At 37.6% G+C, this 26058-nt stretch overlaps 1 protein-coding gene across 1 annotated transcript; it reads left to right on the top strand.

Annotated features, from left to right (window-relative positions):
* The first annotated feature begins 177 nt into the window (after nucleotides 1–177).
* On the top strand, nucleotides 178–25718 carry LOC140935491 (disintegrin and metalloproteinase domain-containing protein 10-like). Its single transcript, XM_073385036.1, has 14 exons — nucleotides 178–393; nucleotides 502–643; nucleotides 4377–4483; nucleotides 6462–6696; nucleotides 8231–8357; nucleotides 10580–10712; nucleotides 11402–11611; nucleotides 14690–14856; nucleotides 15678–15855; nucleotides 17788–17959; nucleotides 19810–19908; nucleotides 20626–20710; nucleotides 21772–22132; nucleotides 23130–25718. Exons 1-14 carry the CDS (start codon nucleotides 330–332, stop codon nucleotides 23360–23362), a joined length of 2313 nt encoding a protein of 770 aa, XP_073241137.1. The 5' UTR covers nucleotides 178–329; the 3' UTR covers nucleotides 23363–25718.
* The last annotated feature ends 340 nt before the right edge of the window (nucleotides 25719–26058 follow it).

Here is a 26058-nt window from a genome sequence, read left to right on the forward strand (position 1 = left end):
GTAAACAGTATTAAAACAGTATTAAAATATATGAGGCTTTTGTGTTTTTAAAATTTTGTGTTCGGTTTGCCATGACAACTGACGTGACTACCGTCGATCGACCATCCGATGACGTCATTTCCAACCTAATATTGTGCCCATCTGCCCATGCGCATACCCAAACCAGTGAAGGGTAGATTTTTGCGGCATAGGATTGTGACTTCTCACTCTTTCTCACGGAATTTCAGAAATATTTCACGGACCAACAGCAAAGAACTGTATAATTCCAAGACCTTTGTGAAGGTCGACATCCTAATATCTTCTTTTTATAATCATTCCGGGTTCAAAGCATGCTAGCTGACAGAGTTTGTTTTGTTTGGTTCGTGCTTCTGTGGAGTTCTGCTTATTCATATCGTAAGTCGAGTTTCTTTTACAAGTGGTTTTAAGCTCTTCCGCATCGAACAAAATTTGCGGGATGGAAATCGTGAAATGAAAGATAACATCATTATTTTAATTTCACAGGACGACCTTTGGGTGATTATATAAACCACTACGAGACATTAAACTATGACAGAGCTCCGATTCTTGATCAACACCATCGCGTGAGGCGTTCAAGTCCAAACAGCGATCATGTTGTTCAATTGAATTTAAAAACTTCGCAAAGGTAACGTGTTATAACATTTTACCAAGCTGAATATTTGCTACTTTCAAACTTAATTTAGCGAGAAATCTTATCTTGGTTTTAGAACCGATTTGCTTCCGCTCGAACTTTACTTAATCTGCTCTATTATGTTCCCCGTTTGAATCACTCCTTGATATACACTGTATCTAGTTTTTTGTTCCATTTGAAAAAGAATATTACCATTCTTTGCTTTTCATGAGCGTTGAATGAAAATGTTGCTTATTAGAACGAGAAGGACTTGAGAGAATAGCCTTGCATTGTCTAGATATGAAAGCTAGATACTGTATGTTTATATATTGTTGTTGTCAAAGAGCTCTACATAAGCTTAAATCTGCATTCTTTAAACACTTCCAAAAAAAACAATAATTATTTTCTAGATAAACTTCTTAAACTATGTAGAGTTTTCGTGGGCATGTAGTTATTGTTTTCTATCTATGAATTTATTTATTGAAGTCTGCTATCCTATTAAACAAGTTCATTGTGAACTTCTCTCCTGGCTGCTTCTTACATTTGAAGGAATAATTATCTATTCTTTTGTGTTTTACAATAGTTTGTTTCATATAAAGAGAAAATATGGCATGAATGTTAAAATATTTTTAAACAGCTTGGTGTTTCCTATGGAGTTAATGTTTTGATTGAATAATGTGATATTTCTCCATACATCACCTACTGATAATGTAATATTTATAAATTTACCATCCAGTACACATTAAGCAATCATTAGATTCAGCTTTTGTATAATATGTAGAATTAGGCAGATCACGTAGGCCATTAAGTAACTCTCTCTAAGATTTGTATAATAATTAATTATTAATATTCTTCATATCAAAAGTAGGTTGAGTTTGATCGTCCGGGTGAATGTAGTCCTGAATAGGACTGTTGTTGTTGACAGTGACTGACGTTTCGACAACCTGCACGGTAATCATCTTCAGAGTCAAAGTGAGTTGTATCACGTCGGTTGATGGTATTTTACTCTGGTTATGGATCTGATTGATCTATTATGTTGCGATGTTATTGGTTGTCTATCAGTTAAGCCATGATGTTATTGGCTTGTAATCAGTAATTGGTGCATTTTGATCCGTCTACCGTCACAGTGAACAGTGGTCTATTGTTAGTCAAATTGTCAGTTCTCCAGTTGTTCTCTCGTAGTTAGTCTTGCTTGATCTCATCAATAAGTTGCTGTATAGTGCTGGTAACTGTTGGCTATGATTCAGTGGCATTTGTTCTAAGTTAATAAACCAGCTTTCTAAAGTAAGATGTTGATAGTAGTCTATAGAATAAGTTATACATGTCACAGAGTCCCAGTCATTGATGTTTCATCTGTAAATGGTGCTCAGCAATGTGATTGTTGACATCACTATTCCTGGTCGCTCGTTTGTGTTTGGTCAGTCACATGCTTAGGTTTCCGCTGGTTTCACCAATGTAAGAAGCCTGGCCTGCTCCCTGTCTGTCCTCTGGTTTGTCTTTGTCCTTGACATTAGTAAGCAGTCATTGTAAAGTGGTTCTTGGTTTGTATGCAACACGTATTTATTAGGTTGTAATATACATGTACGTGCGAAAGTTTCACATATCATGTGAAAGCTGAATCAAATGACTGTTTTAGTTTTCATTCAAAACATTTTCTAGTTCAAAACATGCTCATCTGTTAGGGTGCAAAGAAAGTTAGTTTTATGGCTTCCCAACCGGGAAAGTTGTTGCTATTATGTACCAGCCCAAGAGTCTTTTAAGTAGCCCAGAAAAATTTTGATGAGCAGCATTGATTACAATTCTTCTGTAATTTGAATTTCCCAAAAAACTTCACTTGCCCTTTGGGCAAGTTAAGAACAGGATTCACTAGCCCAATTGCAAAATCCACAACCCCTGGCTATCCCAGGCTATCGGACACAACTTTCTTTGCACGCTGTCTGTCTGTAAAAATCCTGTCGTCAAAGCGTTTGCCTGATCCTTTGCAGTTAAAGATACAGTGGAAGCTCCTGTAAGTGAACACCCTTGGGATGCAAAAAGGGTGTCCATAACTGGGGCTTGCCACTCACAAAAATGTAAAACTACAAAATTTGTATGCCAGTTGAGAAAAATGGGGTTTTGTGAAGGTACGAGAGTGTCCATTTGAGAGCTTCCAATGTGTGAAGGGATATCTATCATCATGGCAATCACTAAAATTTCAAGTTGCTGGGTATACATATACATGGCTTCTGATAATTCGCAGAAAAAAAGTCAAATTTCACGGGATTTTTGGGAACAAAATCGCAGAAAAATCGGCCGATTTCGTGGGAATTTCGCGGGAATTTTAAGGGCAAACTTGGCCGGAAAGCAATCGGTAAAAAAACATGGTATTTTGTGGTTATTTTCAGGGCAAATTTCGCAAGAAATCGATCCGGTTTGCGCTGATCAGACCAGTGTTTTTAATGTTTTTCTAACAGAGGTCATCATTTGCTCTTTCAACAACAATACACTCTAGAAATGAACCAATGGCAAAACCTTTAACATCATGGCTAGTGCCCAGTTTTATCGCAACATAATCTACGCCTGGGCTAGTTTCGGACGTTGTTTCCACATTTCAGTGACAAAGTTTTGACATAAATTTGCGAGTTTACAGCAAGTAAATACCCCCAGTAGCTGAGACAAGTTTCAAAATTGCTGTATAGACATGTATTTGATAAGATTTCTACTGAATTTTGTGGTACTTTGCATGTTTTTGTGAATTTCGCGAGATTTCGCGGATTTACCTGAATTTCATGACCACGAAAAATATCAGAAGCCCTGCATATAGTAAGCTAGTAATTTAACAGCTGGGAAGTGTTTTTGGGTCTATTTTGCTTCTATTTCCTACAATACTAGCCGGGGTTCATGCTCATAGTACATGTAGAAAGAGTAGTTTGGCTCTTTAGTGTTGGCATGATTTTTGAAATCTTCTACCATTTTGTTGACTTCTGGCTTGCCAAAACAGCTGCACCACCTTGCCACTTCTCTCATTTTCTGTTTACATCACTGCAGTCATTGATATCAGCAAACATCTTGATTGTAATATTGTAATAATTATCTTATTATCCACTCCCCTCAGGGTATTTTGGGGAACATTGGTCGGGGGGGACTTCTTCCATCATATTTTGATCAATGCTAGATATGGCCAGTTGACAAGTGAAGAATTAGCCAGTGAATTTAAACTAATCGTAAACAGCAGAATATTTTGATTAAATGATAAAGTATGATAATACATTATATCTCCATGCATCACCTCCATGTACTGTAAGTGGTTTGTGCTTCGAAGATTGAAAGCAAAGATCATGTGACACTTCTTGTTGCAAAAGTTTCATTTTGGATTGGGCATTTTTAAGGATAGCACCTAACAAGATGAGACTGATCTTAAAATATTAAAAGTGAATAGCAAGGAAGCCCATGAGAAACCCCTGGGCTTATAAGTAACAGGCACCCTCAATAAATTATTAAAAAAACATTATTTAAAAAGTATATTATTACAGCAAAGTATTAACAGTAGTATACAAGTAAAATCAATGGTAGAGCTACTAAAAATTAAACATTTATAATGTTGTAGATAATAAATTGTTTTAAGCATAGTTGGGCAAAAAAAGGCAAAATTAAAGAAGAACAAAATGAAAAGTAGAGGCAAATAAAAGAAAAATAATATTTATGACGAGAGAAATGCTTTCAGGTTTTTCAGATTTAACTGATGAGTGTTTCTTACTTTTTTTTGTAGAGAATTTAAAATTCGCCTCAGAAGGGATCTACAAATTTTTACTGACAACTTTCGTGCAGAAAACTCTGAATTTGATCCTGCAAAAGTTGTAGAAGGGCATGTAGAAGGTAGAGTATGCTGGTTATCTTATTTTGAGCATTAATTATATATGTTACAGGTTAAAATAAAATTCAAGTTATTATTAATGTCGCAGTTCCTTTAGCTAGGCTTCAAAAGTGTAATAAAACAAGACAACAAACGTATGGCATAATAGGGGAAACACCGCTCCACAATCAGTGTGGTGGACGACTTCCATAGCCTGACCATAATGGCCTACACGCTAATTTACACGCGCTAATTTAGCGTTAATTTACGCGCTAATTTACACGCACCAGATTGGACAACTTCAGGTAAGTCCAAAAGAAGCAAACTTAATACGGCCTAACACTCCATGGCACTACGAGCTGAAACCTCCTGGCAGCATCGTGCAACTTAATGGAATGGTGTAGGCAAATATTTTGTTCTAGGAAGTTTATCTTATCAGGACTATGAGCCGACTCTGCCAGCACGTGCTGGGATACAATCAAAATATAAAAGTTTGCGTTAAAATCAAAGCTTGAGGAAGTGGCCGTGAGACTTAAACTGAAGGCGAAAGAACGTGGTGAGCCCGTGTTTATTAGGAATAACAACAAAGCCTCCAAAGGGAGGGACCAGGGTTTTCAACTGTTTTGTAAAGTAGCGGACATACTTCTGAAAGCACCGGACGTGAATTTTTTCTTAGCGCCGTAAGGCGCGTCGCGAGCGCCGAAGGCGCAAGCACCTAGGGGGGTCTGGGGGCATGCTCCCTCAGGAAATTTGTAAAATAGAATACTCAGAAACGCCATTTCCAGCGTTTCTGGAACCAAGGAAACAGTTTCCTAGGCAATGCTGGCGCTCACTAAAATTTTCTTTAAAAAGTAAATTACTGAATGAAAATGGTCAGTTGGTAGGGGGAGGGGGAGGGAGAATGGCAACAACAGAATTTTCATTGGCTTATCATTGCGAATTTATTTGATTTTCAAAAAAGATGTTTGGTAACAATTCCGTTTAAATGAAGAGGGGAAACCAATAAAATATCCCGCCGCTCAGTAAGCAAAGAAAAAAGAGTTATATGGCCGTTTTGAAGAATGTAATTGATTATTCTGTTATCCTCTAGTCAGTATGTTCATGAGATGCCTTAGTAAGAAAAATATATAATACAGTAGTAAAAAAAAATCACCAATATTGATCTCAAAGTACCGGACGTGGAATGGCAAACGACCGGACGAAACGTCCGGCCTCCGGCCTCAAATGAAAACCCTGAGGGACGGGTGGGAATTACAAAACTTTAGGGTGGTTGAAGTATACCAACTTAGGAATACAGCTGGCAATGAGTCACAGGACTTTTACTAGGCCTTTTATAGTCTGAGTACTGTCCCAACGTAAGCCAATAAAAAATACTGTACTACTGAATAGAACGTGCAACTAAAGTGCTCCACAAGACATGTATGAGGAAAATTATTTTTTACTAGCCATACAAAACGAGCGATACGTTAGAAACCAGCCCCAGCTGCAACAAAAACAAGGATTGCTATTGTATCAGTAATTTCCAGCTATAGAAGTGGTTTTACGTACTACCCAGTACTTTTACCCCCTTATAAAATTGTAAAAATTCTACAAGATTTGATAAGGACTATAGCATAACACTGCATTACATGTTGCTGATTGAAGGTGTCACGCTCCATTAACTGCCTTTTACAACTGATATGTAAAACTTTCTTAAAATTTTTTAACCTTGGTAGATTATCAATTTCCATTGTCTATGAGACCTGATTATTCAAGAATAATGATTAATAACCCTAATTATCCTGGTAGACAAAGAAAATTGAGAATCAACCTAGGTTAAAAAATTTTAACCTGAATTTAAATTTGACCTGTAACATATGCAATCCATGTACAATGTACATAAAATAATGTACTTATCCGATCAATGTTTTAAGACTTACTGTTAACAAAAAAAGTTGCCATGCAATCTATTATCATACACTACACTACCTTTCTCATTTATTTTACTTGTTCATATTTTAGGTCATAAAAATTCTCTAGTACATGGTTTTATATCCGATGATGGAGTGTTTGAAGGCAAAATTCATGTAGGAAATGATGAGTATTTTGTGGAGTCTGCAAAACAGTATTTCAAAGATGCACCTCAAGACTTTCACTCAGTGATCTATGAGAGCAGAGGTGTTCATTATCCACATGCATATGGCCCTGGCTGTGGGATCAACGATAAATCTAAAAGATGGATGGATGAAGTTAAAAGGTATCTATCAGTTTCATTAAAATAACATACAGTGTTAAAATTAATAATGTTGACCCTTAAAATACATGCTAAGCGCACTTCCTCACATATCCTTTTCTTAGAACTCTAACCAGAAGGTTTTTTCAGAGCACAGCACTGTAATTATAATATTATTTTATGTTTACAGACAGAATGAGATGTTTACATGTAAATGTTGCTCATTGTATCATTGTTATCCTGAGTACATGCACATTTACATGTTAACAGCTGACATTTTGCGATGCAGTCACTGTGGAATGTCATGTCTGAGGAATGAGCACAGAAATTCCATACTGATTACATGTCACTGCCCAGATCTGGGAAGTGCTTCTGATTGGTTAAAGCAAATTTCCCTTGTGGTGTGACCAATCATTAAAATACTACCCCGATCTAGGTGCACAAATTAGTCATGTACATTTGTATAACTAAGTGGCAAATCAGTATGGATTTTGTGTGCCCATTTCACAGACTTTATTTTGCAGGGAAACCAGCAGTGGCATCTCAAATTACCAGCTGTTTTCTTTATCATTTTGGTCTGACTGATAACATAAAGCCTGCTGTGTGACACACTGGTTGATCTTAAGCCTGGTTTCCATATGATCGTCTGGATCGTCCCGATCGCCCCAGTCGTTTCAAAATATTTCAAGACAATCCGGACAACTGGGGCCATTGGTAGTTTCCATATGATCGTCTCGATCGCCTCAAAGGCAAGAGACGCGGGGTCGTCAGCAATGTCTCTGGGTCAGACAATAGAGTTTTTGTGCCTGTTTTGCAAACAAGCCTCATAAATGGATGATTTTTATTCATAAAGCGAACCTCGTACCTTGGTATCTGCTTTTTCTCTTGATTTTGCAGCATTGAGAAGCTAGAAGAGTTCCCCGAAGACATAGTATCTCTTTGAAAACTTGATGTCATGGACTTTCTCTAATTTCAAATAACCCCCACGTATTATTTTTTTGGCTTCAGCACCATCCGGGCCGAATTTATTCTCGATTACTGGAATAAAAGTGATGACTTCTGGGATCAGCCTTTGATCGTCCCGATTGTCTCAGTCGTCTGAGAGCGTTTCCATATGAGCGCTTCAAAATTTACATGATCGTCCCGATCGTCCAGATAGAACTCAACTCTATCCAAGCGATCGAGGTCGTCTCAGTCGTCCGTGTCGTTTGCGATCATCTGGGTAGCGTTTCCATATGATCGTCCCGATCGTCCGAACATTTTTGGAGACGACTGGGACGATCCGAACAATCCGGACGATCATATGGAAACCAGGCTTTACATGTACATGCTGTGAATGTGCATGTATTAAAGCTTGGTTCAAAGATTTAAATATTGAAACATTTATACTGTACTTCTCAATGGAATTTTGTGTATGCCAGGATGCCTAAATGAACTAAGCCCTCAGTACATTAATGGTATCATTAACTGACATACCTCATGGTATGTGTATATATATTTACACGTTTGGTTGAAAAATTAATTGATCTTTGTCATTGTTTAATGTTGCTTTCTTCAGATCTGCAGTGAAAGGAAAAGTTGTTGAAGATGAACATGTCACCCATTTTGAGCCATTTAAATTGAGATATCGTAGAGCAGTTGGATCCATTGATGCAGACAAATTGTCTTGTACTTTAAAGATGAATGTGAGTTGATGTGATGTCTATGCTGTTTGGATCACACCTTTGTTTCCTGCTATAAAACCATACTATTAGGGTTTTGTTTTGAGCCTGATCAATGGCAGTTTTGATTTATTTGGTTATTAATTATTCAAGGTCTTAGACATGATAGTTTCACTTCCTGAAATGCCAGGCTTAGCCTGCAAAAACATCGGTTTCTCCTTGCTCTTCACCTCTGGGGACTTTTTGCGCGGAGAAACATCTGCGACTCAGCGACAGAAATTCCATAAATGATGACGCAAATCAATGTTTACATAATAAATCCAGTAGTCATGGAGTTCCAAATATAAATGTGTCTAATTTTACGTGTCTTCTGGTCGATTTTGGTAAAGTGTTGTGCTCATCTGCCAACGAGCTCCAGCAAAACTCAAATGCTTCTTCTAGAGAATACCACTACTACTGTATATTCCACAAGTATTGACTGTTTTGTGAGAGATTCTTCGCATTTACATTTGACCTTTGTGGCTTTTTGTCTTTAGTCTGTCATTTGTAAACAATAGCTAAAACAATGTAACTACTCCGTCAACCAATCAGCGCTTCTGACTGAATTCTGCACAGATTTTACGTAATCAGTATGGAATTTCTGTCACTGAGTTGCAGATGTTCCTCTGTGTGAAACATCCCCAGCGGCGAAGAGTGAGGAGAAACAGATGTTTGCAAAGGCAAAAAATGGCTTCCTGGAAAAATAAAGATAAAGAAAAATGGCATTATTCACATGTGTACTATATCGATTTAGCCAGGGCTACAAGCGAAGCCTCTGTTTATTTACTCTTAGTATAAGCAATTAACTTAAATATAATAATTAACTCTAAGCCACTAAAAAAAATCCACCTTGTGAGGGAGGAGCTGATGATTAAGAAAATCCCACAAAAAGACCTGGACTGAAAACTCTGAAAACTCTCCCATCATCCCTAAAAGTCTTATGTTTACAGCAAAAAATATCATTTTAGTGCATGATACTCCGTGGCAGCAGCCAATTTGCAGGTTACAATTTCTAGAGTCAATATGGAGCTGTAGTAAAGAGGACAGTGACGGCAGCCAAAACATCACTTTTAAAATGAATACACGTTTTGTCTTACTTTGTTGATCGCTGAAAGTGTCAAATGTAGGCAAATTTTCCAGGAGTTGATTTCTTGGGGACTGCACTGAAGTTTACAAAGAGAAAGAAAATTATTTTGTTGTCCGTTGTTTATGTCCACCATTAAACATGCAATTAGGCATTTTAACGTTGAAGTCGTGCAGTGACAACAAAGAAATTAAGGTACAAAAAAGCATAATGCACATACAAAGTTGTTGTTTTTCTAACCTATTGCTTTTTTGACATCTCATTGCCATTGTCATTGCTAAGGCTCACTTATTAAATACTTGTAGGAAAGACCTATGATTGTTCTCTTCTATTGGACCCAGAATGGAACAGTTACACTGTATGTGTAAACAAGAGCCATTATGGCTCTTGATGTGAATTTTTTGGAAAGCATGACTAAGCTAAAAGCACATCCTTTAAACTGCATTTTTCAAAGTTTTTTCTCATATGTCAAACAAACGAAATTCAATATCTTTACTGGAAAAACTCCATTGGTTGCCTCTAGGTGAACTGGTTAATGTTTTGCCAAGACAAATGCAAGCTGCTTATCTTGGATTCCCTGTCTGCACCCCAGCAGAGTCTACTTAGTACCTCCCTGCGAGTCCGTACATACATACATATATATGTGCATGTGCATGTATGTGTATGCTGACATCATAACAAAATTTTCTTGCATTGATAGATTTCCATTTTCCATAGCAATGGAGGCTCTGCTATAAATTTATTAGTTGTGAAATAAAGAACCACATGGGAGTCCTGCAGTCACAAGGTCTTTTTATTTGGCCAGCTTACAGTCATACAAAAATACTGTAATTTGAAACTGTTTGCATTTGTTACAATGATATGAGATTAACTCAGTAAGAGACTGTTACAGATTAAAATTAAGTTATGATTACACTGCTGAACATACTCGCTAACAATCATCCTGACAAACATAAATCCAAATTGTAATCCCTAAATAGCAACAGGACACCTAAGGAACCACAGGTAACCAAAAGATTTGTGTGCTGCTGGCCTGGGGGCTCGCAGCAGTATTATCATAATGGTGATGTGTAGTTTGTAATAAATTAATTAAGTAATTTACAGTCTTTTGTTTGGTTTTTAGGCTGATCATCTGTTTACAGCAAACATGGCAGATGGTAACAAGGAGAGAGCTTTGTTGCTGATGACGAATCATGTGAAAGCTGCTAATGCCATCTACAAGAATACAGGATTTGCTGATGCAAGCAAACCCGAGGGTATGAAAGCTCTTACTTATTACACAGTAGCTGTCCATGGAAAGGCTCTGAAGTGTATCCAGATGGAATATACTGTTCTGCTGCAAAACAGAAATTTACTTTTCCAACCATTTTGAATAACAATTTTTCCAAATGGAAAATGAACATTTTGTTCATAAACTGGCACTTTATTGCAAGCGTCATTCGTGTACTTTATGTCCTCATGTCAAAAGTATGTGTATGTTCTGTCAGTAAGTTTGTACAGTTCAACATCTTAAAGTAACTGTCAGAAATTTTTATGTGCTTTATTAATGGGGGTATGGACAAATTATGGATCGGGAACTGGTGCAATGATTTACTGATATTAAATTATTTTCATGCAAGATTTCCAGGAGACTTGAAATTTATGCATTCAGTTTAATTTCAACTTGATTATAACTACTGTACATATATTAATCAACAACAATGTACCTTGATTGATAAAGATAAAAATAATGTTGAAATTAAGTTTAGAGTGATTATCATGTACATGTACAGCCATCAGCTCTTGGTTCCTGTTGAGTTTGAGTAATTTTTTATACTGTAAGTTATTTTTATGATCTATAAGATTGTAGTCACTCAATAATTCACAGCTCAAAAGATAAATAAATCATTGTTGATGTCAGCTTAGATTTGTTGCATCCTGTCTGTTGCTTTTTAATTTCTTTCAGGAATTCAGTTTCAAATCCAGAGAATGCGTGCCAACGACAGTGAAGATCTTAAAGACACAAAAAACCCTTACAGAGATGAAAACATTGGTGTTGAGAAGTTACTTGAGTTAAATTCTGAAGAAACACATGATGATGTGTGCCTCGCCTATGTCTTCACTTATAGAGACTTTGCTGATGGTGTCCTAGGACTTGCTTGGGTGGGTGAAACAGGTAATCAAAATTATCATTTGAAATTTGTAACAATAATAATGATGATGATGACCATGATGATGCTTTCTTTGAGACTTCAACATGTGTACTGACTGTGTCATCTGTCTCAGCATGCGCTGCTCGACAAATATTAGTGGTTGACATAAAAATTCATTATAATGGTAATACTCATACATACCATACATACATGTAGAGAATAATGGATGACCATGTGGAGATGTGAAATTTCTCTTCAATTGTTGAAAAATATTTCAAAATTGAGCACTACGAACAAGTGAAATATCTTTGAACATGAGAACAGAAATCTCGTACATGTACACTGTATCTCCAAGCGACCATGTAATTTTCTATTTATTATATACCAGGGGTTTTAATAAAAACTGAAGTAGCCAGCAGCTTTGAATAGATTAACCAACTGCATCAACAAGGGGCCATTGGTCCCTGGTCAGCATTAGATCCCATCAGCCGTAGCCCCTTTCTCCCCTTATGAAATTTACACAAGGAAGAACTGTTTTCTGCTTTTATACCACACTTAGATTATATTTCAAGCTGGAAATGTTCATGAAAGTGCAAGTCTCTTCAATTTGAAAGAAAAAAAAAATTTGTAATGATAGGCAGCAGGATTCAAACCCACAACAAGAAGTACAAGTACACCACGCTTTTGTTGGAGACGGGGAAATAATTGAAGTACATATTACATCAACCCCAATCCAAAAAAAAACCTAACCTATTTCGAAATAGTGCTGAACACCAAACTGTAAAGGCAATGCTTAACCACAATCAGTAAAGGCAATGCTTAACCCTAATCAGTAAAAGCAATGCCTAACCCTAATCAGTAAAGGCAGAGCTTAACCCTAATTAGTAAAGGGGAAAACTACGTTGTGTAAATTTCATGAGGTGTCCGAAAGGGCTAAGATCGATGGGATGTAATGATAACCTTGGTCCCCCTTTTGTAGGGGGGAGGGGGTCTGGGCACGTTCTAGCCCAGAAAATTTTGAAATTTCAAAGCCCTTAAATGCGATTTTCAGCGTTCTGTGGAATAAATTTGAGGACAAAAGAGCGTGTTTTTCATTCAAGAAAATGTAGCTTTCAATTTATTTATCAGTCACACAATCAATTCCTACTAGCAATAAAGTAAAACAATTGATGAAAACTAAATTACGTACTTTTGCACGTAAACAAGTAATTCTGTGTAAACCTATGAAGAAACACATCATGATTTATTATTATTAAACGTTTTTATTCAGATAATTTTTATGATGTATTTTTTTGTTTACAACGTTTTTCAAACAAGTTGCTTCTTCTTTCTAGAAAAAAGTAGCCGACCTCATATGAGTAAAGTAGCCAACACGTTTCGTCAGCTGTCAGTGCTTATTGAAACCCCTGATACACCATATTTTTTTCATTTATAAGACGCGCCCCAAACTTTTCAATGCAATTTTTCTAAGTTGACAAACTGAAAATCAAGCCATAATACTCGCCTATAAGGCGCAACCACGATTTTTGGTGATGTTCACACTAACTACAACAACACGCTTTCCAATGATGTTGATTACAGCCATTCTCGTTAAATTGCACCTATGTGAACAAAAGCGAAAAAGGTTACATATTTTGATCAAAGGTGAGAAAATCACATCTATCAACACAAACAGCACTGTTTTCTAAAGCTGCAAACACTTAGGGAATCTGTTTCTGTTCCTTAAACAAGTCAGCTGTCTTGGTTGCGGCATATTCACATCTGTACATGCATTAGTATCAAGATAAGATCGATCGTATGATACATGAGCCTGAATATTTGTTAACTAACTGCCAAATCTGGTAAAATTAAGCCCTTGTTTATCAAAATAACTGTGATAAAGAGCTCTCACACAGTTCTATTAACAGATTTGGGAGCTTTCTTTGGAAAACAAAGGTCTGAAACAAGCCCAAGATCGCAGTGTGGAAATGACTGTTAACAAACTGCAACCTTGGGTCAAGCACGTGCTCAAAATTTTTGCCTGGTTACCAAGTATCAGCATTCAATTTAAAACGATCAATGCCAGATGATTTGTTTCGAATGCGAAACGATTCATTCATCATTTAATACCAGCTTTAGACAATGTACATTGGTAGAAGTCATTGAAAACCGATAACAAAGAAGAGGATGAGCAGCTACAGCTTTTAGAGTCTAGAATTTGACTCAATTTTGTTTTGTTGTCGGAAGATACTCAGTTACAGACGCACCCCGGAGTTACAACAGATTTAGAGCTATCAAGCAAACTTTCGTTGAAACAAAGCTGCCCCCCATAAGTGAAAAAATATGGTAAACACCAATGATATACCAAACCATTTTGCTTTGATATTTTTTGGCCGTGAAATGAATAATTTATCTTGTAGCCATAGCAATGATGATCTTTTCATGTGTGAAGTTAGCATGTCATTTTTCACGTGAGAAGATGTCATGTTTTTGCACAAAAGCTCACCTGGTACATTGGTGGTAGATGTACAATACAGGAAAACCCCGCGACTAAGAACCTGTTAGGTTAAAATTTGCCAGTTAAGCCCCCTTTGTATAACAACCTGTTTAGCCTAAAATTTGAAACAATTTCTTATTTTCTAAAATCCATGAAAAAATTCTGTACACTTGGGCAAATAAGATAAGTCAACATTCAGAAACCTCTTTGGAGACATAGATGCATACCCCTACTGCAATGTAATTGTATTATTGTTATTAATACAATTACAAATTAAATACAGTATATACATATGAGCAAGATTTATTAGTACTGACTGTTCTTATGGTCATTTTTACATAACCTCTCATTCTGGTATATAGATAATTTATTTTTTTTCTACATAATTGTGCTGTATTATGTAGCCTTAGGAACACTGATCTTTTCAAGTGTGAAGATAACATGTTACATATACATGTATTTTCACATGTGAAGATAATTATCAAAATGTTTTCGCACAAAAAGCTCACCTGGTATTTTATTGGTGTACTATTTTCACTGTAGTTGCGTTGAACTAAAGACTTAGTAATTGTGTGAAAGTACAGATTGATATTTACACAAAACTTTTTGCTTTGTCATTTTTAAGGTGGAGCTGCTGGTGGGATTTGTGAGAGAGGAACAACATTTAGTGATGGTAAAAAGAAAAACCTTAATACAGGAGTGGTTACATTTATCAACTATGGCAAGCAAGTTGCCCAGAAAGTCTCTCAGATCACTTTTGCCCATGAAACTGGCCATAACTTTGGATCACCTGTAAGTTGCAAGTTTTTTTAGTTTTTCCTTTAAGAATGTTGGCCTTTTTGTGTGATGGTGATCCATTATGTGAAGTGAACTTTATATCATATGTAGTGGCAATGAATAACCATCAAGATACAGGTATACATGTAGCTGGAGATGACAATACTGTTTGTATAGAGTTCTAAAGTAATGATGTCATAAAAAAATAAATTTGGGAAATGATGGGATTTGTTGGGACATTATGAAAGAACAACATCTAAAGGCCCACTTGCAAGCCAAAAACTCCAAAATCTGATATCGGGGTGCCAATTGTCTCAGAGATACTAGCCCCTGTTTTGCCCTGGTAACTCCATAAAAATCCTTCAATATTTGCCTTAGGTCATACATTTAACATAAAGAACCAAGTCTGGCACTGTAAATTCATCAGTGAAAGAACATTAATTTAGAACATTACATTTAAGAAACGTTCTTATTTGTAGATTTGGTCAAATTTTACCAAGGTCACGACAACAGTCTAAATAATTAGCACGTGAGGATTTTTTTTGAAACACTGTTGCTAGATTTTGAAAAAATTCCCAATTTGTAGGTTTCATGTCATTGTTATTCTGTTGCTTGTAATCAGTGATGTAAACAAAACATACTCTAAAATTATGTTGAATGTTAGGTATGTTGATATACTTTGTGACTTTTTGGTGCATTTGCTACAGCCACAGTAATGGGGCATCAAAGACAAAGGGTATAGGACTCGAAAAATGAGTGCAAGTCTCGTTAACTTGATCTTGTACTGCTATTGATGCGTGACTAGAGTTAATGAATTCGTTAAAACTTTTAAACAGCATGACACTACTGCTGATTGCTCTCCTGGAGGTAGTGCAGGAAACTACATCATGTTTGCCAGGGCTACTAGTGGTGATAAACCGAACAACAGACGTTTTTCACCATGCAGTAGGAGTAAAATGAATGCTGTTATGGAGGTGAAGGGAAGATGTCAGGATAAAAAATGTTGCTTTAAAGGTACAGTGTCATACTTGCTCAAAATGTATTACGGTCAACTCCTCTCTTAACCCTTTAAGCTCCAATATCCACAAGCAAATTCTCCAAACTGATCTCTATACATTTCTTTAAAGAATATGTTGAGAGAATTTGAGAAAAGATCAAAGCATGTTCTCGGTCAACTCCTCTCTTAAACCTTTAAGCTCCAAAATCCACAAGCAAATTCTCCAAACTGATCTCTATACATTTCTTTAAAGAATATGTTGAGAGAATTTGATAAAAGATCAAAGCATTTCTCTTTGGTGATCATTTAATTAATTCTCATAACCTAATCTCTTGACATTGTATGGATATCGCTAGGAGAAAATTGATGTTGGTCACTATTGGGACTTAAAGGGTTAACAGGCACCTCTATTAGATGGACACCTTGATAAAACGGACATCTAGAGGTGGTCTCTGGCTCTCTTTACTCCCTTAGTTGACTCTCTACAAGACGGACTTTACTCTCGCTTTAACCCTTTAAGCCCCAATATCCACATACAAATTCTCCAAACTGACCTCCATACATTTCTCTAAAGAATGTGTTGAGAGAATTTTATAAAAGATCAGTGCAATTTCACTTTGGTGATCATTTATTTTTATCAATTCTCATAACCATATCTCTTGAAAGTGTATGGATATCGTTAGGAGAAAATTTATGTTGGTCACCATTGGGACTTAACGAGTTGGAAAACTTAGTGCTGTTCCCAAAGGTGCACACCAAGGAGAGTTGACTGATAAGGCCACTTGCACTAAGAGATCACGTGACCAATGCTTCCTTTAAACAATGAGTTGGAATCTTGCTGATGCCAAAAATTGTTAGAGCACATGAAAATTAGCTTACACCCGAAATTTGAGAGGAAACGCGTGGGACTTTGATTTTTCCACAAAGTAGTATGATTTGTATTGGCCGCCATGTTGGAGGGCATGCTCTTGCCCTCCAACATGGCGGCCAAAACTACTTTTTGCTTATATCTTGTTCAACGTTTGATAGTTACGCTCAGATGTGCTGTAAACGTTATCACATCATCTTTTCAACATTTTCCTTGAAGTTTAAGTGCAAAATTTGTGTTCAGAGAGAGGTAATTCATAGTTTTAAAAATCACAGTTTGGTCACGTGACCATTTACGAACTTATTAATTTTAAGAAAATGGTGCGGATTTGAAAAACCAAATCACCATTATTTTGTTTAAGATATGACCCACTAATGGTTTTTCGAAGGCAAAATCATATAACTTTCATTTTCGTAAAAACGATGTCACATGACCTCTTAGTGCAAATGGCCTATTATGCAGTTATTATCAAATAATAGGATTAATAATAATAGTATTATAGTATGTTTTGAATTAAAGCTATTAATTTTAATACCTGATCAACTGCAGCTGCCATACATGTACAGTGTGCTATGATCAGTGAATTGTACAGCAGTTTTAAAAGTAATATTTCCAGAGTTATTTGTATGCATTTAATTTGCTATGACTCTAGTGATAAGAATTGCTTTACCAAGCAAGACATTTTTTACTTGCTGATCATTTCCCATTTTCTCGTGAACTTTATTTTCGATAGAGCAGTGTTACTAAAAGGAATGTTAAAAGTTTGGTCACTCTTAGGGGTCAAAGGGTTACTTACACACGAACTCTGAAGTTCAAAGGCCAACAAACCCTTGCCTTCTTCGCTGCCGTAAATCATCTTTCCGTATCTCTTAGGAAACAGAAGCTTACTTCAACGAGTTCAAAATGACATGGTTTGTGATTTCTGAATGCTGTTATTGTATTTCGATCCACTTTGTGTGTTTCTGAGTTTCATAATTATGATTGACGGCAGTAAAAAGACAATTGTAAGCAGGCTTTTAAATTTCGGAGATCGTGTGTTATTGAAAAGTGCAGCAAATAACCTTATAATTCATTTCAACAGCTGCTGAGGAAGCAATCTGTGGTAATATGGTTGTTGAGAAAGGTGAACAATGTGACTGTGGTTACGGACAAGATACTTCATGCACCATGGATGACAAATGTTGTCAAGGTCGCAATGGGACTGGGGAACCTCTGCCAGGAGACTGTCAGCTTTTGCCAGGAAAAACATGCAGGTTGGTCTCTTTTTTCAGGTCGACAATATACACGAGATGTCCTATGGATTTTCCAAAAGGCAAAGAAAAAAACTTTGCAAAAGCCAATACAATTATTTACAGCAATCATCTCAATATAGGCCTCTTTTCTAATGTTTGACCGGACCTCGCAAATAGTACGAAAATATTCTGTTTTAAAAATTAGATATATGCCACTTACGTCAGTGAGTATAACAATTTGCTTGACACCATGCAAGTAATGAAAGTAATGAGTTGAGTTTGTCAATCAAAATGGAAGGAAATTCCAAACGCACTTCCGGTAATTCGTTGAGTGCGTGGGGCCCAGAACAAGGATATCGGGACTAGATGATATCGGGAAAGGTCAACAATGTGACTGTGGTTACCGAAGTGATACTTCATGCACCCGGGATGACCAATGTTGTCAAGGTCGCAGTGGGAGTGGGGACCCTTAGTCAGGAGACTGTGAGCTTTTGCCAAATAAAACATGCAGGTCGGTTTTTCTTTACATGAACATACGGTGTTGATTATTGAGGGGAGAAAAATAGGAAAGATACCACCTGGGAGACTTCGAGTGGGAATGCTGGACCGGGTAAAGAATGGCAGCCCTTACGTAGCAGTCAAGAGGCTCACCTTAGATCGAGAACTATAAGGAAGCACCTGCCTGTGGGCAGAATACATACACACACAGTGTACAGCACAAAGCTTGCACTGTCTTGAACAAAAGCCCTTGATCTTTAGGAGTCATTAAAATTTCTCAATTCAATGTACAGTGTACATGTTGTACATGAATCTTGTAGAAGTCCTTTCCTTTCCTACAGTTTTTACGTCTCAGATTTCTGCTGACTTCAAGACAGGCCCAAAATACGTGCGTTTTGAATAAGCTTAAAATTGTTTTTTTTTTTGTTTTTTTTTTTTTAACAAAAGACAAAGTAAATTAACTACATGTACATTTGCTTGGAACTTGTAGTGGAGACTTGGCGTATTTTCCAACAAAACTGAGCCACTTTTTATTTGTAATGATAGTGTATCTTTCGGTTTTAAAGAAATGCAAAAAGTTCAACACAGCCATTTGAAATTCCATGTTTTTCTCTCTCTCCGACACCACGCTTACTCCAAGTTTCCCACTTTGCAAGTGCTAACATTTATGTCCAGCGCAACAATGCGGCTGTTTGTAGTCTACCTGTACATCTTGTTCCACCAATAGATCAATAATGTGAGAGAAAGTACAGTATGTCATGTGATAAGGCATGATGTGATTTTATGAGGTGTTATGTGATGTGATGAGGTGAGGTGGTGTGAGTAAGTGTGGTGTGATGTGATGAGGTGCAACGTGATGGGTTGTGATGAGATGTTGTGTGATGAGGTGTGGTGTGGTGTATTGTGGTGTGATGTGATGCAATGAGATGTGATGTGATGTGATGTGTGTGATGAGATGTGATGTGGTGATGATGAGGTGTGATGTGATATGATAAAGTATGATTGGTGCCATCTGTTGTGATGTGACGAGATGAGTTGTGATGTGGTGTGATGTGATCTAGTGTGAGGTGGTGTGATTTGATTTGATGTGATGATGATGACGAGGTGTGGTGTGATAAGGTTTGACGAAAGGTGATGTGATGTGATGAGGTGTGATGTGATAGGGTGTGATGTGGGGTGATGCAATGTAATGTGGTGTGATGTGATAAAGTGTGATGTGGTGTGATCTGAAGTAATGTGATGAGGTGTGATGTGATGGGATGAGGTAAGATGTGATGTGATGTCTCTTGATGTGATGTGATATTCTACAAACTGGCAAATACTTACTTACAAGTAATACAGGTACTAACTTATCTTCTATTTTCATTTTGCAGCCCAAGTCAAGGGCTTTGTTGCAGTGCTGGGTGTACCCCACAAAATAATGCTTTTCTTTGTCTTAACGAAACGGAGTGTTCCAATTCTTCTTACTGCAAGTATCCTTTGTGAATTTGCGTCTCATTGCAAGTAATGTATAAAGACCAAAACATCAGTGGTTTGTTAAGTTGCAAAAATCACCTAAAAAATTATTATGGTAGTGCTCCCTGATGAAATTCTGAGCTCGTTGGCAGATGAACACAACACTTCACCAAAATCGACGAGAAGACACGCAAAATTGGACAAAGTTATCTTTGGAACCCTATGACTACCGGATTTATTACGTAAATGTTGATTTACGTCATCAGTATGGAATTTGTGCCGCTGAGTCGCAGACGTTCCTCCGCGCGGAACGCCCCCAGCGGCGAAGAGCGAGGAGAAACAGATGTTTTCGCAGGGCTAGTAGAGTTGTGAAGAAGATATCAGACAAATTTCTTTAGGGAGCACTAACCATAATGATTTATTAGGTGATTATTCAGGCATGGCATTGAAAATCAAAGAAGTTCGCCCAATTTTGTCAAGTTACAATCCATGTCCATCCTTGCCATTCGTAGCTACAGACGACAGGAAACAGTTTCAATGCCTAAATATAGTCTTGAATAACAATGCTGGACTAATATTGTTATTTTAAAATAATGCTGGACCAATATTTTTGGAATTCGATTGATCCGAAGACATGTTTTAGCGGTTTTTAAGGATAGCAAATACCGTGTCATAGCCCCTTTAAGAGCACCTTGCCTTTTGAATTTCTGTTACTTCCTTGACTCTATATACAGTGGAGTGAACGCCTCTTGCCCCACACCGGTACCCAAAGCCAACTTGACTATGTGTAACAGTGGAACCCAAGTTTGTTTATCAGGGGTAAGATTACACTCTGATGCTGTCTCTCTTGAAGATAAGTCACTCTTGTACTAATCATGATATAGTAAAGTGAGGGTCATCAATAGGGTTTTCGGGATACGGGACTTCCCCTATTTGAAGCTCGGGATTTAAAAGCAAAATCTGGGCGAGATTCGGGATTGACGGTATGCGCGGGAGGTGTGATGCCAAAAATGACCCTCGGGATTAGGAAATTGCGCGAAATTTCGGGTCGGGATTACGGAATTGAAGGACCCTATTGGGGACCCTCTAAAGTAAAGGAGCTGCATTTTCTTAAGTTAGCTTAAACAGGTTTTTACATGGTAGTAACTACAAATTTAGGCTATTAAAGGTTCTATTTTTCTTAAGAAAAACGTTTTATTGTGGCTGACAAAACTAAGTGGTATTCGGCTAATTAGTTTTTTTAAAATGTACGTTACAAGTAGATATTTATGTAACAAAATGACTATAATAAGAACAAAAGAAGCACCAACCACATGGATTATCAAGCATAACATCAGACACTCATAATGAGTTTCTGATAACATACATGTACTTAATAGGTTTTTGTATATTGGAGGTCTAACGGCCGAATTTTTCGCCCCATGTCAGGGAATGCGAAATCCAAAATCCGGGAAACTTTGGCTTGTGGATTCTGGAATCCGAAATACAGCTCAAGGAATCCGGAATCTTACTAACGATTGGAGTCCAGAATCCAAGTTCTACTGACAAAGATTGGAATCCAGTGCCTGGGATCTGGAATCCAAGGAAAAGAATTCGAATCCAAGACTGTCATGGATTCCCTTATATGGGGCGAAAATTTTAGCCGAACTGGTTCTTGAAAACTACAATCTTGGACAAAATAAATGGAAAACCGAGACCCCGCCTCCCCCACGAATCAAGGATGGGAAAATGGCGCGTTTTTGCCCTTCGCGCGGCTTCATGCTTGATTTGGTGGGGGGGTAGGGGTTTGCTGTTCCATTTTATTTTGTCCAAGATTGCAGGTTATTACTTGTGGATTTTTACTGTATGCAAATTTTGTTGTTATTGTTGTTGTTTCACAGGAATGTAGTGGCTCTATTTGCCTGAGGTTTCAATTGTTGGAATGCCAATGTAAACAGGAGGAAAATCTCTGTGATCTGTGCTGCAAACAAGGAGAAGACGGCGAGTGCAAACCCATAAGAGACATGGGTGTATCAAATATCACGAGTGCACTCCAGCAGTTCCCAGGCGCACCATGCGACAACTTCAACGGATATTGCGACGTGTTTCTCAAGTGCCGCGCAGTGGATGCCGATGGACCATTGTCTCGTTTGAAGAACAAGTTCTTTAGTAAAGAAGCTATCCTTGGTTATTTAGCGTGGATCAAGGAACACTGGTGGGCCGTACTTCTCATGGGTGTTGGGCTTATTCTACTCATGGCAGGTAAAATTTATCATTCCGTTGTTGTAGTTTTGGGAATAGAGAGCTTTAGATTCTAAGACGAGGACGACAACGAGACCGTGATTTTCTTAACAATAAGTAGGGCGCGCGCGTTATCCAGCATCATTTGGGACTTTACGATCCGAAGACGCGATGGCTGGGATTATTGTTACCCATTTATTTTATCAAAAGTAGGCGAACCCTCCTGGAGTTGAATTCCTAGGACCCTTATCCAAGTTCAGAAAGAAAAATCACGTGTTGTCGTCGCTTGTTAACGTCAAACATCCTTCATACAAAATTTCACGTCGTAGTCTTGCAAAAAGGGCAAAGAAATGTACCGGTACAAAAATGTGTGACAGACTTGCAAAGTTGTTGTTTTAAACAATATGTGCAATTTAATAATAATAATAAGAAATAGTAATAACTTATGTAGCGCTATTCAGCCACTCTTTCATAGCGCTTTGCAATGATTATATACAGCTATTTCGAGAAAGGTTGTCGCAAAAACTAAGCACTCGACAATCCCGAAAGGTAATATGGGATATGATCAATGCACTTTTCCTGAAACCGTAGCTGTCGAATCTACTTTTGTTGCTTTCCTTTAGCACTCTCAAACATAGGTGCATGGCTTCTCGTGCAATTGTTTGAAATTTCTTTGAAAAACTCAAAATCACCCACAATACCTTTCGGGATTGTCGCGTGCACTTTTTCCGACAACCTTTATTGAAATAGCTGTATGCTAAGGTAAAAACTAAAACCACACCGAGATAAATTAATTACAATGCTTAAAAATATTAACTCATGTACAAGAAATAGATGTTAAAAATCTGACATCTAAAAATTTACCAAGACAGATTTACAGGTAATTAAATTGTGACCTTTTGTTTCTTTGTTGATTTTGAACGTCAAGCAATGAAATGTTTGGCTACAGTGTATGGAAAAAAATTTGGATGGGTTGCGAGTTAAAATCTGTTCTCTTATCTGTCTTTTTCGCCCACAGGTTTCATTAAGTTGTGCAGCGTGCACACGCCAAGCAGCAATCCCAACCGGAAGCCAGCTCGTCAGCTGACTCTACGACGTCAACCACCGCGCAACCAGCGTAACCCAAGAGCTCGTCCACAGGGGAACCAGGGAGGGAGAGCAAATCCACGTCATGCTCAAGGCGACTTTGGGTATGAAGACCCCCCTCCCTACCCTGGAGCACCAATGGAAATGCACGGGGGTAGGCGATGAGATTTATTTAAGCACGAGTCTGGTGTTCGTGGATTTGCACGCGATGATAGGATGGTCTTTGTTGACATAATTATTTGAGCACCTATAGGACAATTGCACGATGACGTCATTTTAGTACAACTACCAGAATCCTTCAGTTCTTTTCTTGTACAAATTAGGGCAAGAGTTCTTCAAACCTCAGCGGGATTGACGGATTTAAATAAGAAAGCAAACCGCACGAAATGAATTCTGGTAGTTGTAGTCATGTCGTCATAGTGAAAATGGCCTATTTAAAAGCATTAAGGTTTTGAGGTAGCAGATATTTTGTGTCCAGTTCGCAAAAGTAAGTAAAACGGTCGTTATTAGGTATTTAATTGTTTCAAATATATAAAGCTGAAATGTGCTCTATTAGGATACTTGAAGAGTGTCAACAAAGATCACCTTAGTTAATTTATAGGTGGACTTGCCAGGTGAAAGATGCAGTCAAAGTCCTATGTTAAGCGGTCATCCTTGAGGAATATAAAACTGACCGCTGAATACAGGTTGAGCGTTCAATAGAGGTAAAAACAATAAAACTTAGTTGATGGGACTGGTTAATGAAGGGTGACGGCTTAATACATGGTTGACTGTAAGCTTTTACCCCCTGCAAGCCCTGATTTCAGCCAAGAGCCTATTGTCTGACTGCTCTTTAATTAAGCATTTCGGTCCCTCGCAGAAATTTAAGCCACACCTTGTACCTCTGAGCTTAAGGGAAAATTGTTTTTCACTTTGGAATCTTGCTTAAAGTTTTGTTGTTGCTGAAAAGTTTTAAACTGTTGGTTGAGATTAGGGCTGCAAGGTATAAAAATTGTTAATGTTCACGTTAGCTAAAAATGTAAAACTATGTTGAGCTTTTTTAGGTAAAAAAAAAAAAACGATAAAAAGATAATTGTACTCTCCGAGGTTCCATAGGCATTAGTACACATTTATTTCTTAAAAGTTAATTTTGATTTGATACACAACGTATTTTCCTGGCGATGTATTATATTTTCCCTGCCTGGTCAATTTTGCGGTTCTGTAAAGCACGATTTCTCTTGATTTGATGGGATTGCGAGGTTTAGAGCAGAAAAAAAAATCATATGGTTTTCCAAACAGTCTGACTGAGTCTGCTGTATCAGCTTCTACTGCTCTTGCTGAAACTGCCCTGGATTGCTTTGAACAAGGTTTAGTGAAAGTCCCGTGTTTATCGGTTGTACCCTCGTGGAATGGCCATCTGAACGCTTAATACAGGTTGACCGTTGAATAGAGGCTAAAGCTATAATGAATTACTCAGTGGCCATGAGTAACTGTCCACTTAATACAGGTTTCACAGTACTTGAATGTACATTCAAACCTGGTGACGTGAAGCGTTCACGACACTCGTGGAAATGGCCAACTGACCTATACACGTAATATATGATTAGTTTAGAAAAATTCGTTTGTTGGGTGGAAAGGCAGGCTCTTTTAACCCGTCGTTAAGTCATGTTATTGTTACAAAAAAGCGTAGAAGAGGTTAACTATTTAGAATCATTCATCCTTTTTAGTGAAATTCACACTCTGCTCTGAGGTGGAGGGGATAAAGCAAAAGAAACGAGTTATTCATCCCCTGATCCCTGAATCTCAATGCAATTTCTTGTGTTTTATACCCCTTACTCTTAGAGCCAAGTATGAAGTGTAAATAATTCGAAACTGGCAGGCCTATTGGTATGCGACATGTAGACTCAAAATCGCTGCACAGTTAAGAGGAAGATCTGGAAGCTCTCCTTTTTTCTTGTGAATAGTCCGAACTCGAAACTGAGCCAGTTTCGAGTTCGCTATGACCGCTGAATAAGAGCTGTGAAGACGCATTTTTTCAGGGTTAGCCTCCTTCTTAAATGAATATATTAACAAGTTTTAAGAAGAAGAAGACCTCTTTACAAATCTGTGTATTGGTTATTCTCAAATTTCGAGTTTCCACCTGCAGGTATTTGGGACAATTTTACGTTAGGTCGAGGCTAACTATGTATCAGTGAATCATTAGTTTTTTTATTCAGCGGTAATTTTTGATACAAGAAAGGATCGTTAAGCCTCAAATGGCTTTGATCGTGAGATTTCGTCCCAACCAGCTTTTAATTAGTCTCCTTGTTAGAAGTTGATGAATGATTAATGTAGTTTAATGCAGGGATAAAAGTGCTCTCTGTTAAGCTATAATAAAACGGGCAACACAAACATGCAACTTGTTTTGCAGCATTGGTGCTAAACGAGTTAAATAGCGATGTTGCGCGTTTTACTTCCCACTAATCAAACCTGTCTTGCAACGAACCAGGTTTTTGCAAGGTGCGTGAATACTGACTTTTGTTTGGATTGAAAATTACGCGCGGGGGTTGGGGGGGGGGGGGGGGGGGGCGGTTACGTCACTTGTTGCAAACAAGTTTACCACGCGGTTTGAAAATATACTAGAAAGGATCACTAATTTCTTTGAGCCACAGACATGATTTATTTTATGTCATCGTATTCATAGATATTTAGGTCAGATGATACAAGCTCTATCCAATTTGTGCTTTTTGTTATGGCTCGTGTCAGTGTGGAAGAGAACTAATAATTACACGACTTTTTTTGGTTTCCTTTTCTATAGTTCATTTTTTTTGAGTCTTCAAAAATTATATTGAATTTCATTAAGCGGTTTGATGCTCTGGAAGTCTCTTTCTCTTCTAAAGCAC

This window comes from Porites lutea, chromosome 4, assembly GCF_958299795.1.
Source record: "Porites lutea chromosome 4, jaPorLute2.1, whole genome shotgun sequence".
Taxonomy (NCBI): domain Eukaryota; kingdom Metazoa; phylum Cnidaria; class Anthozoa; order Scleractinia; family Poritidae; genus Porites; species Porites lutea.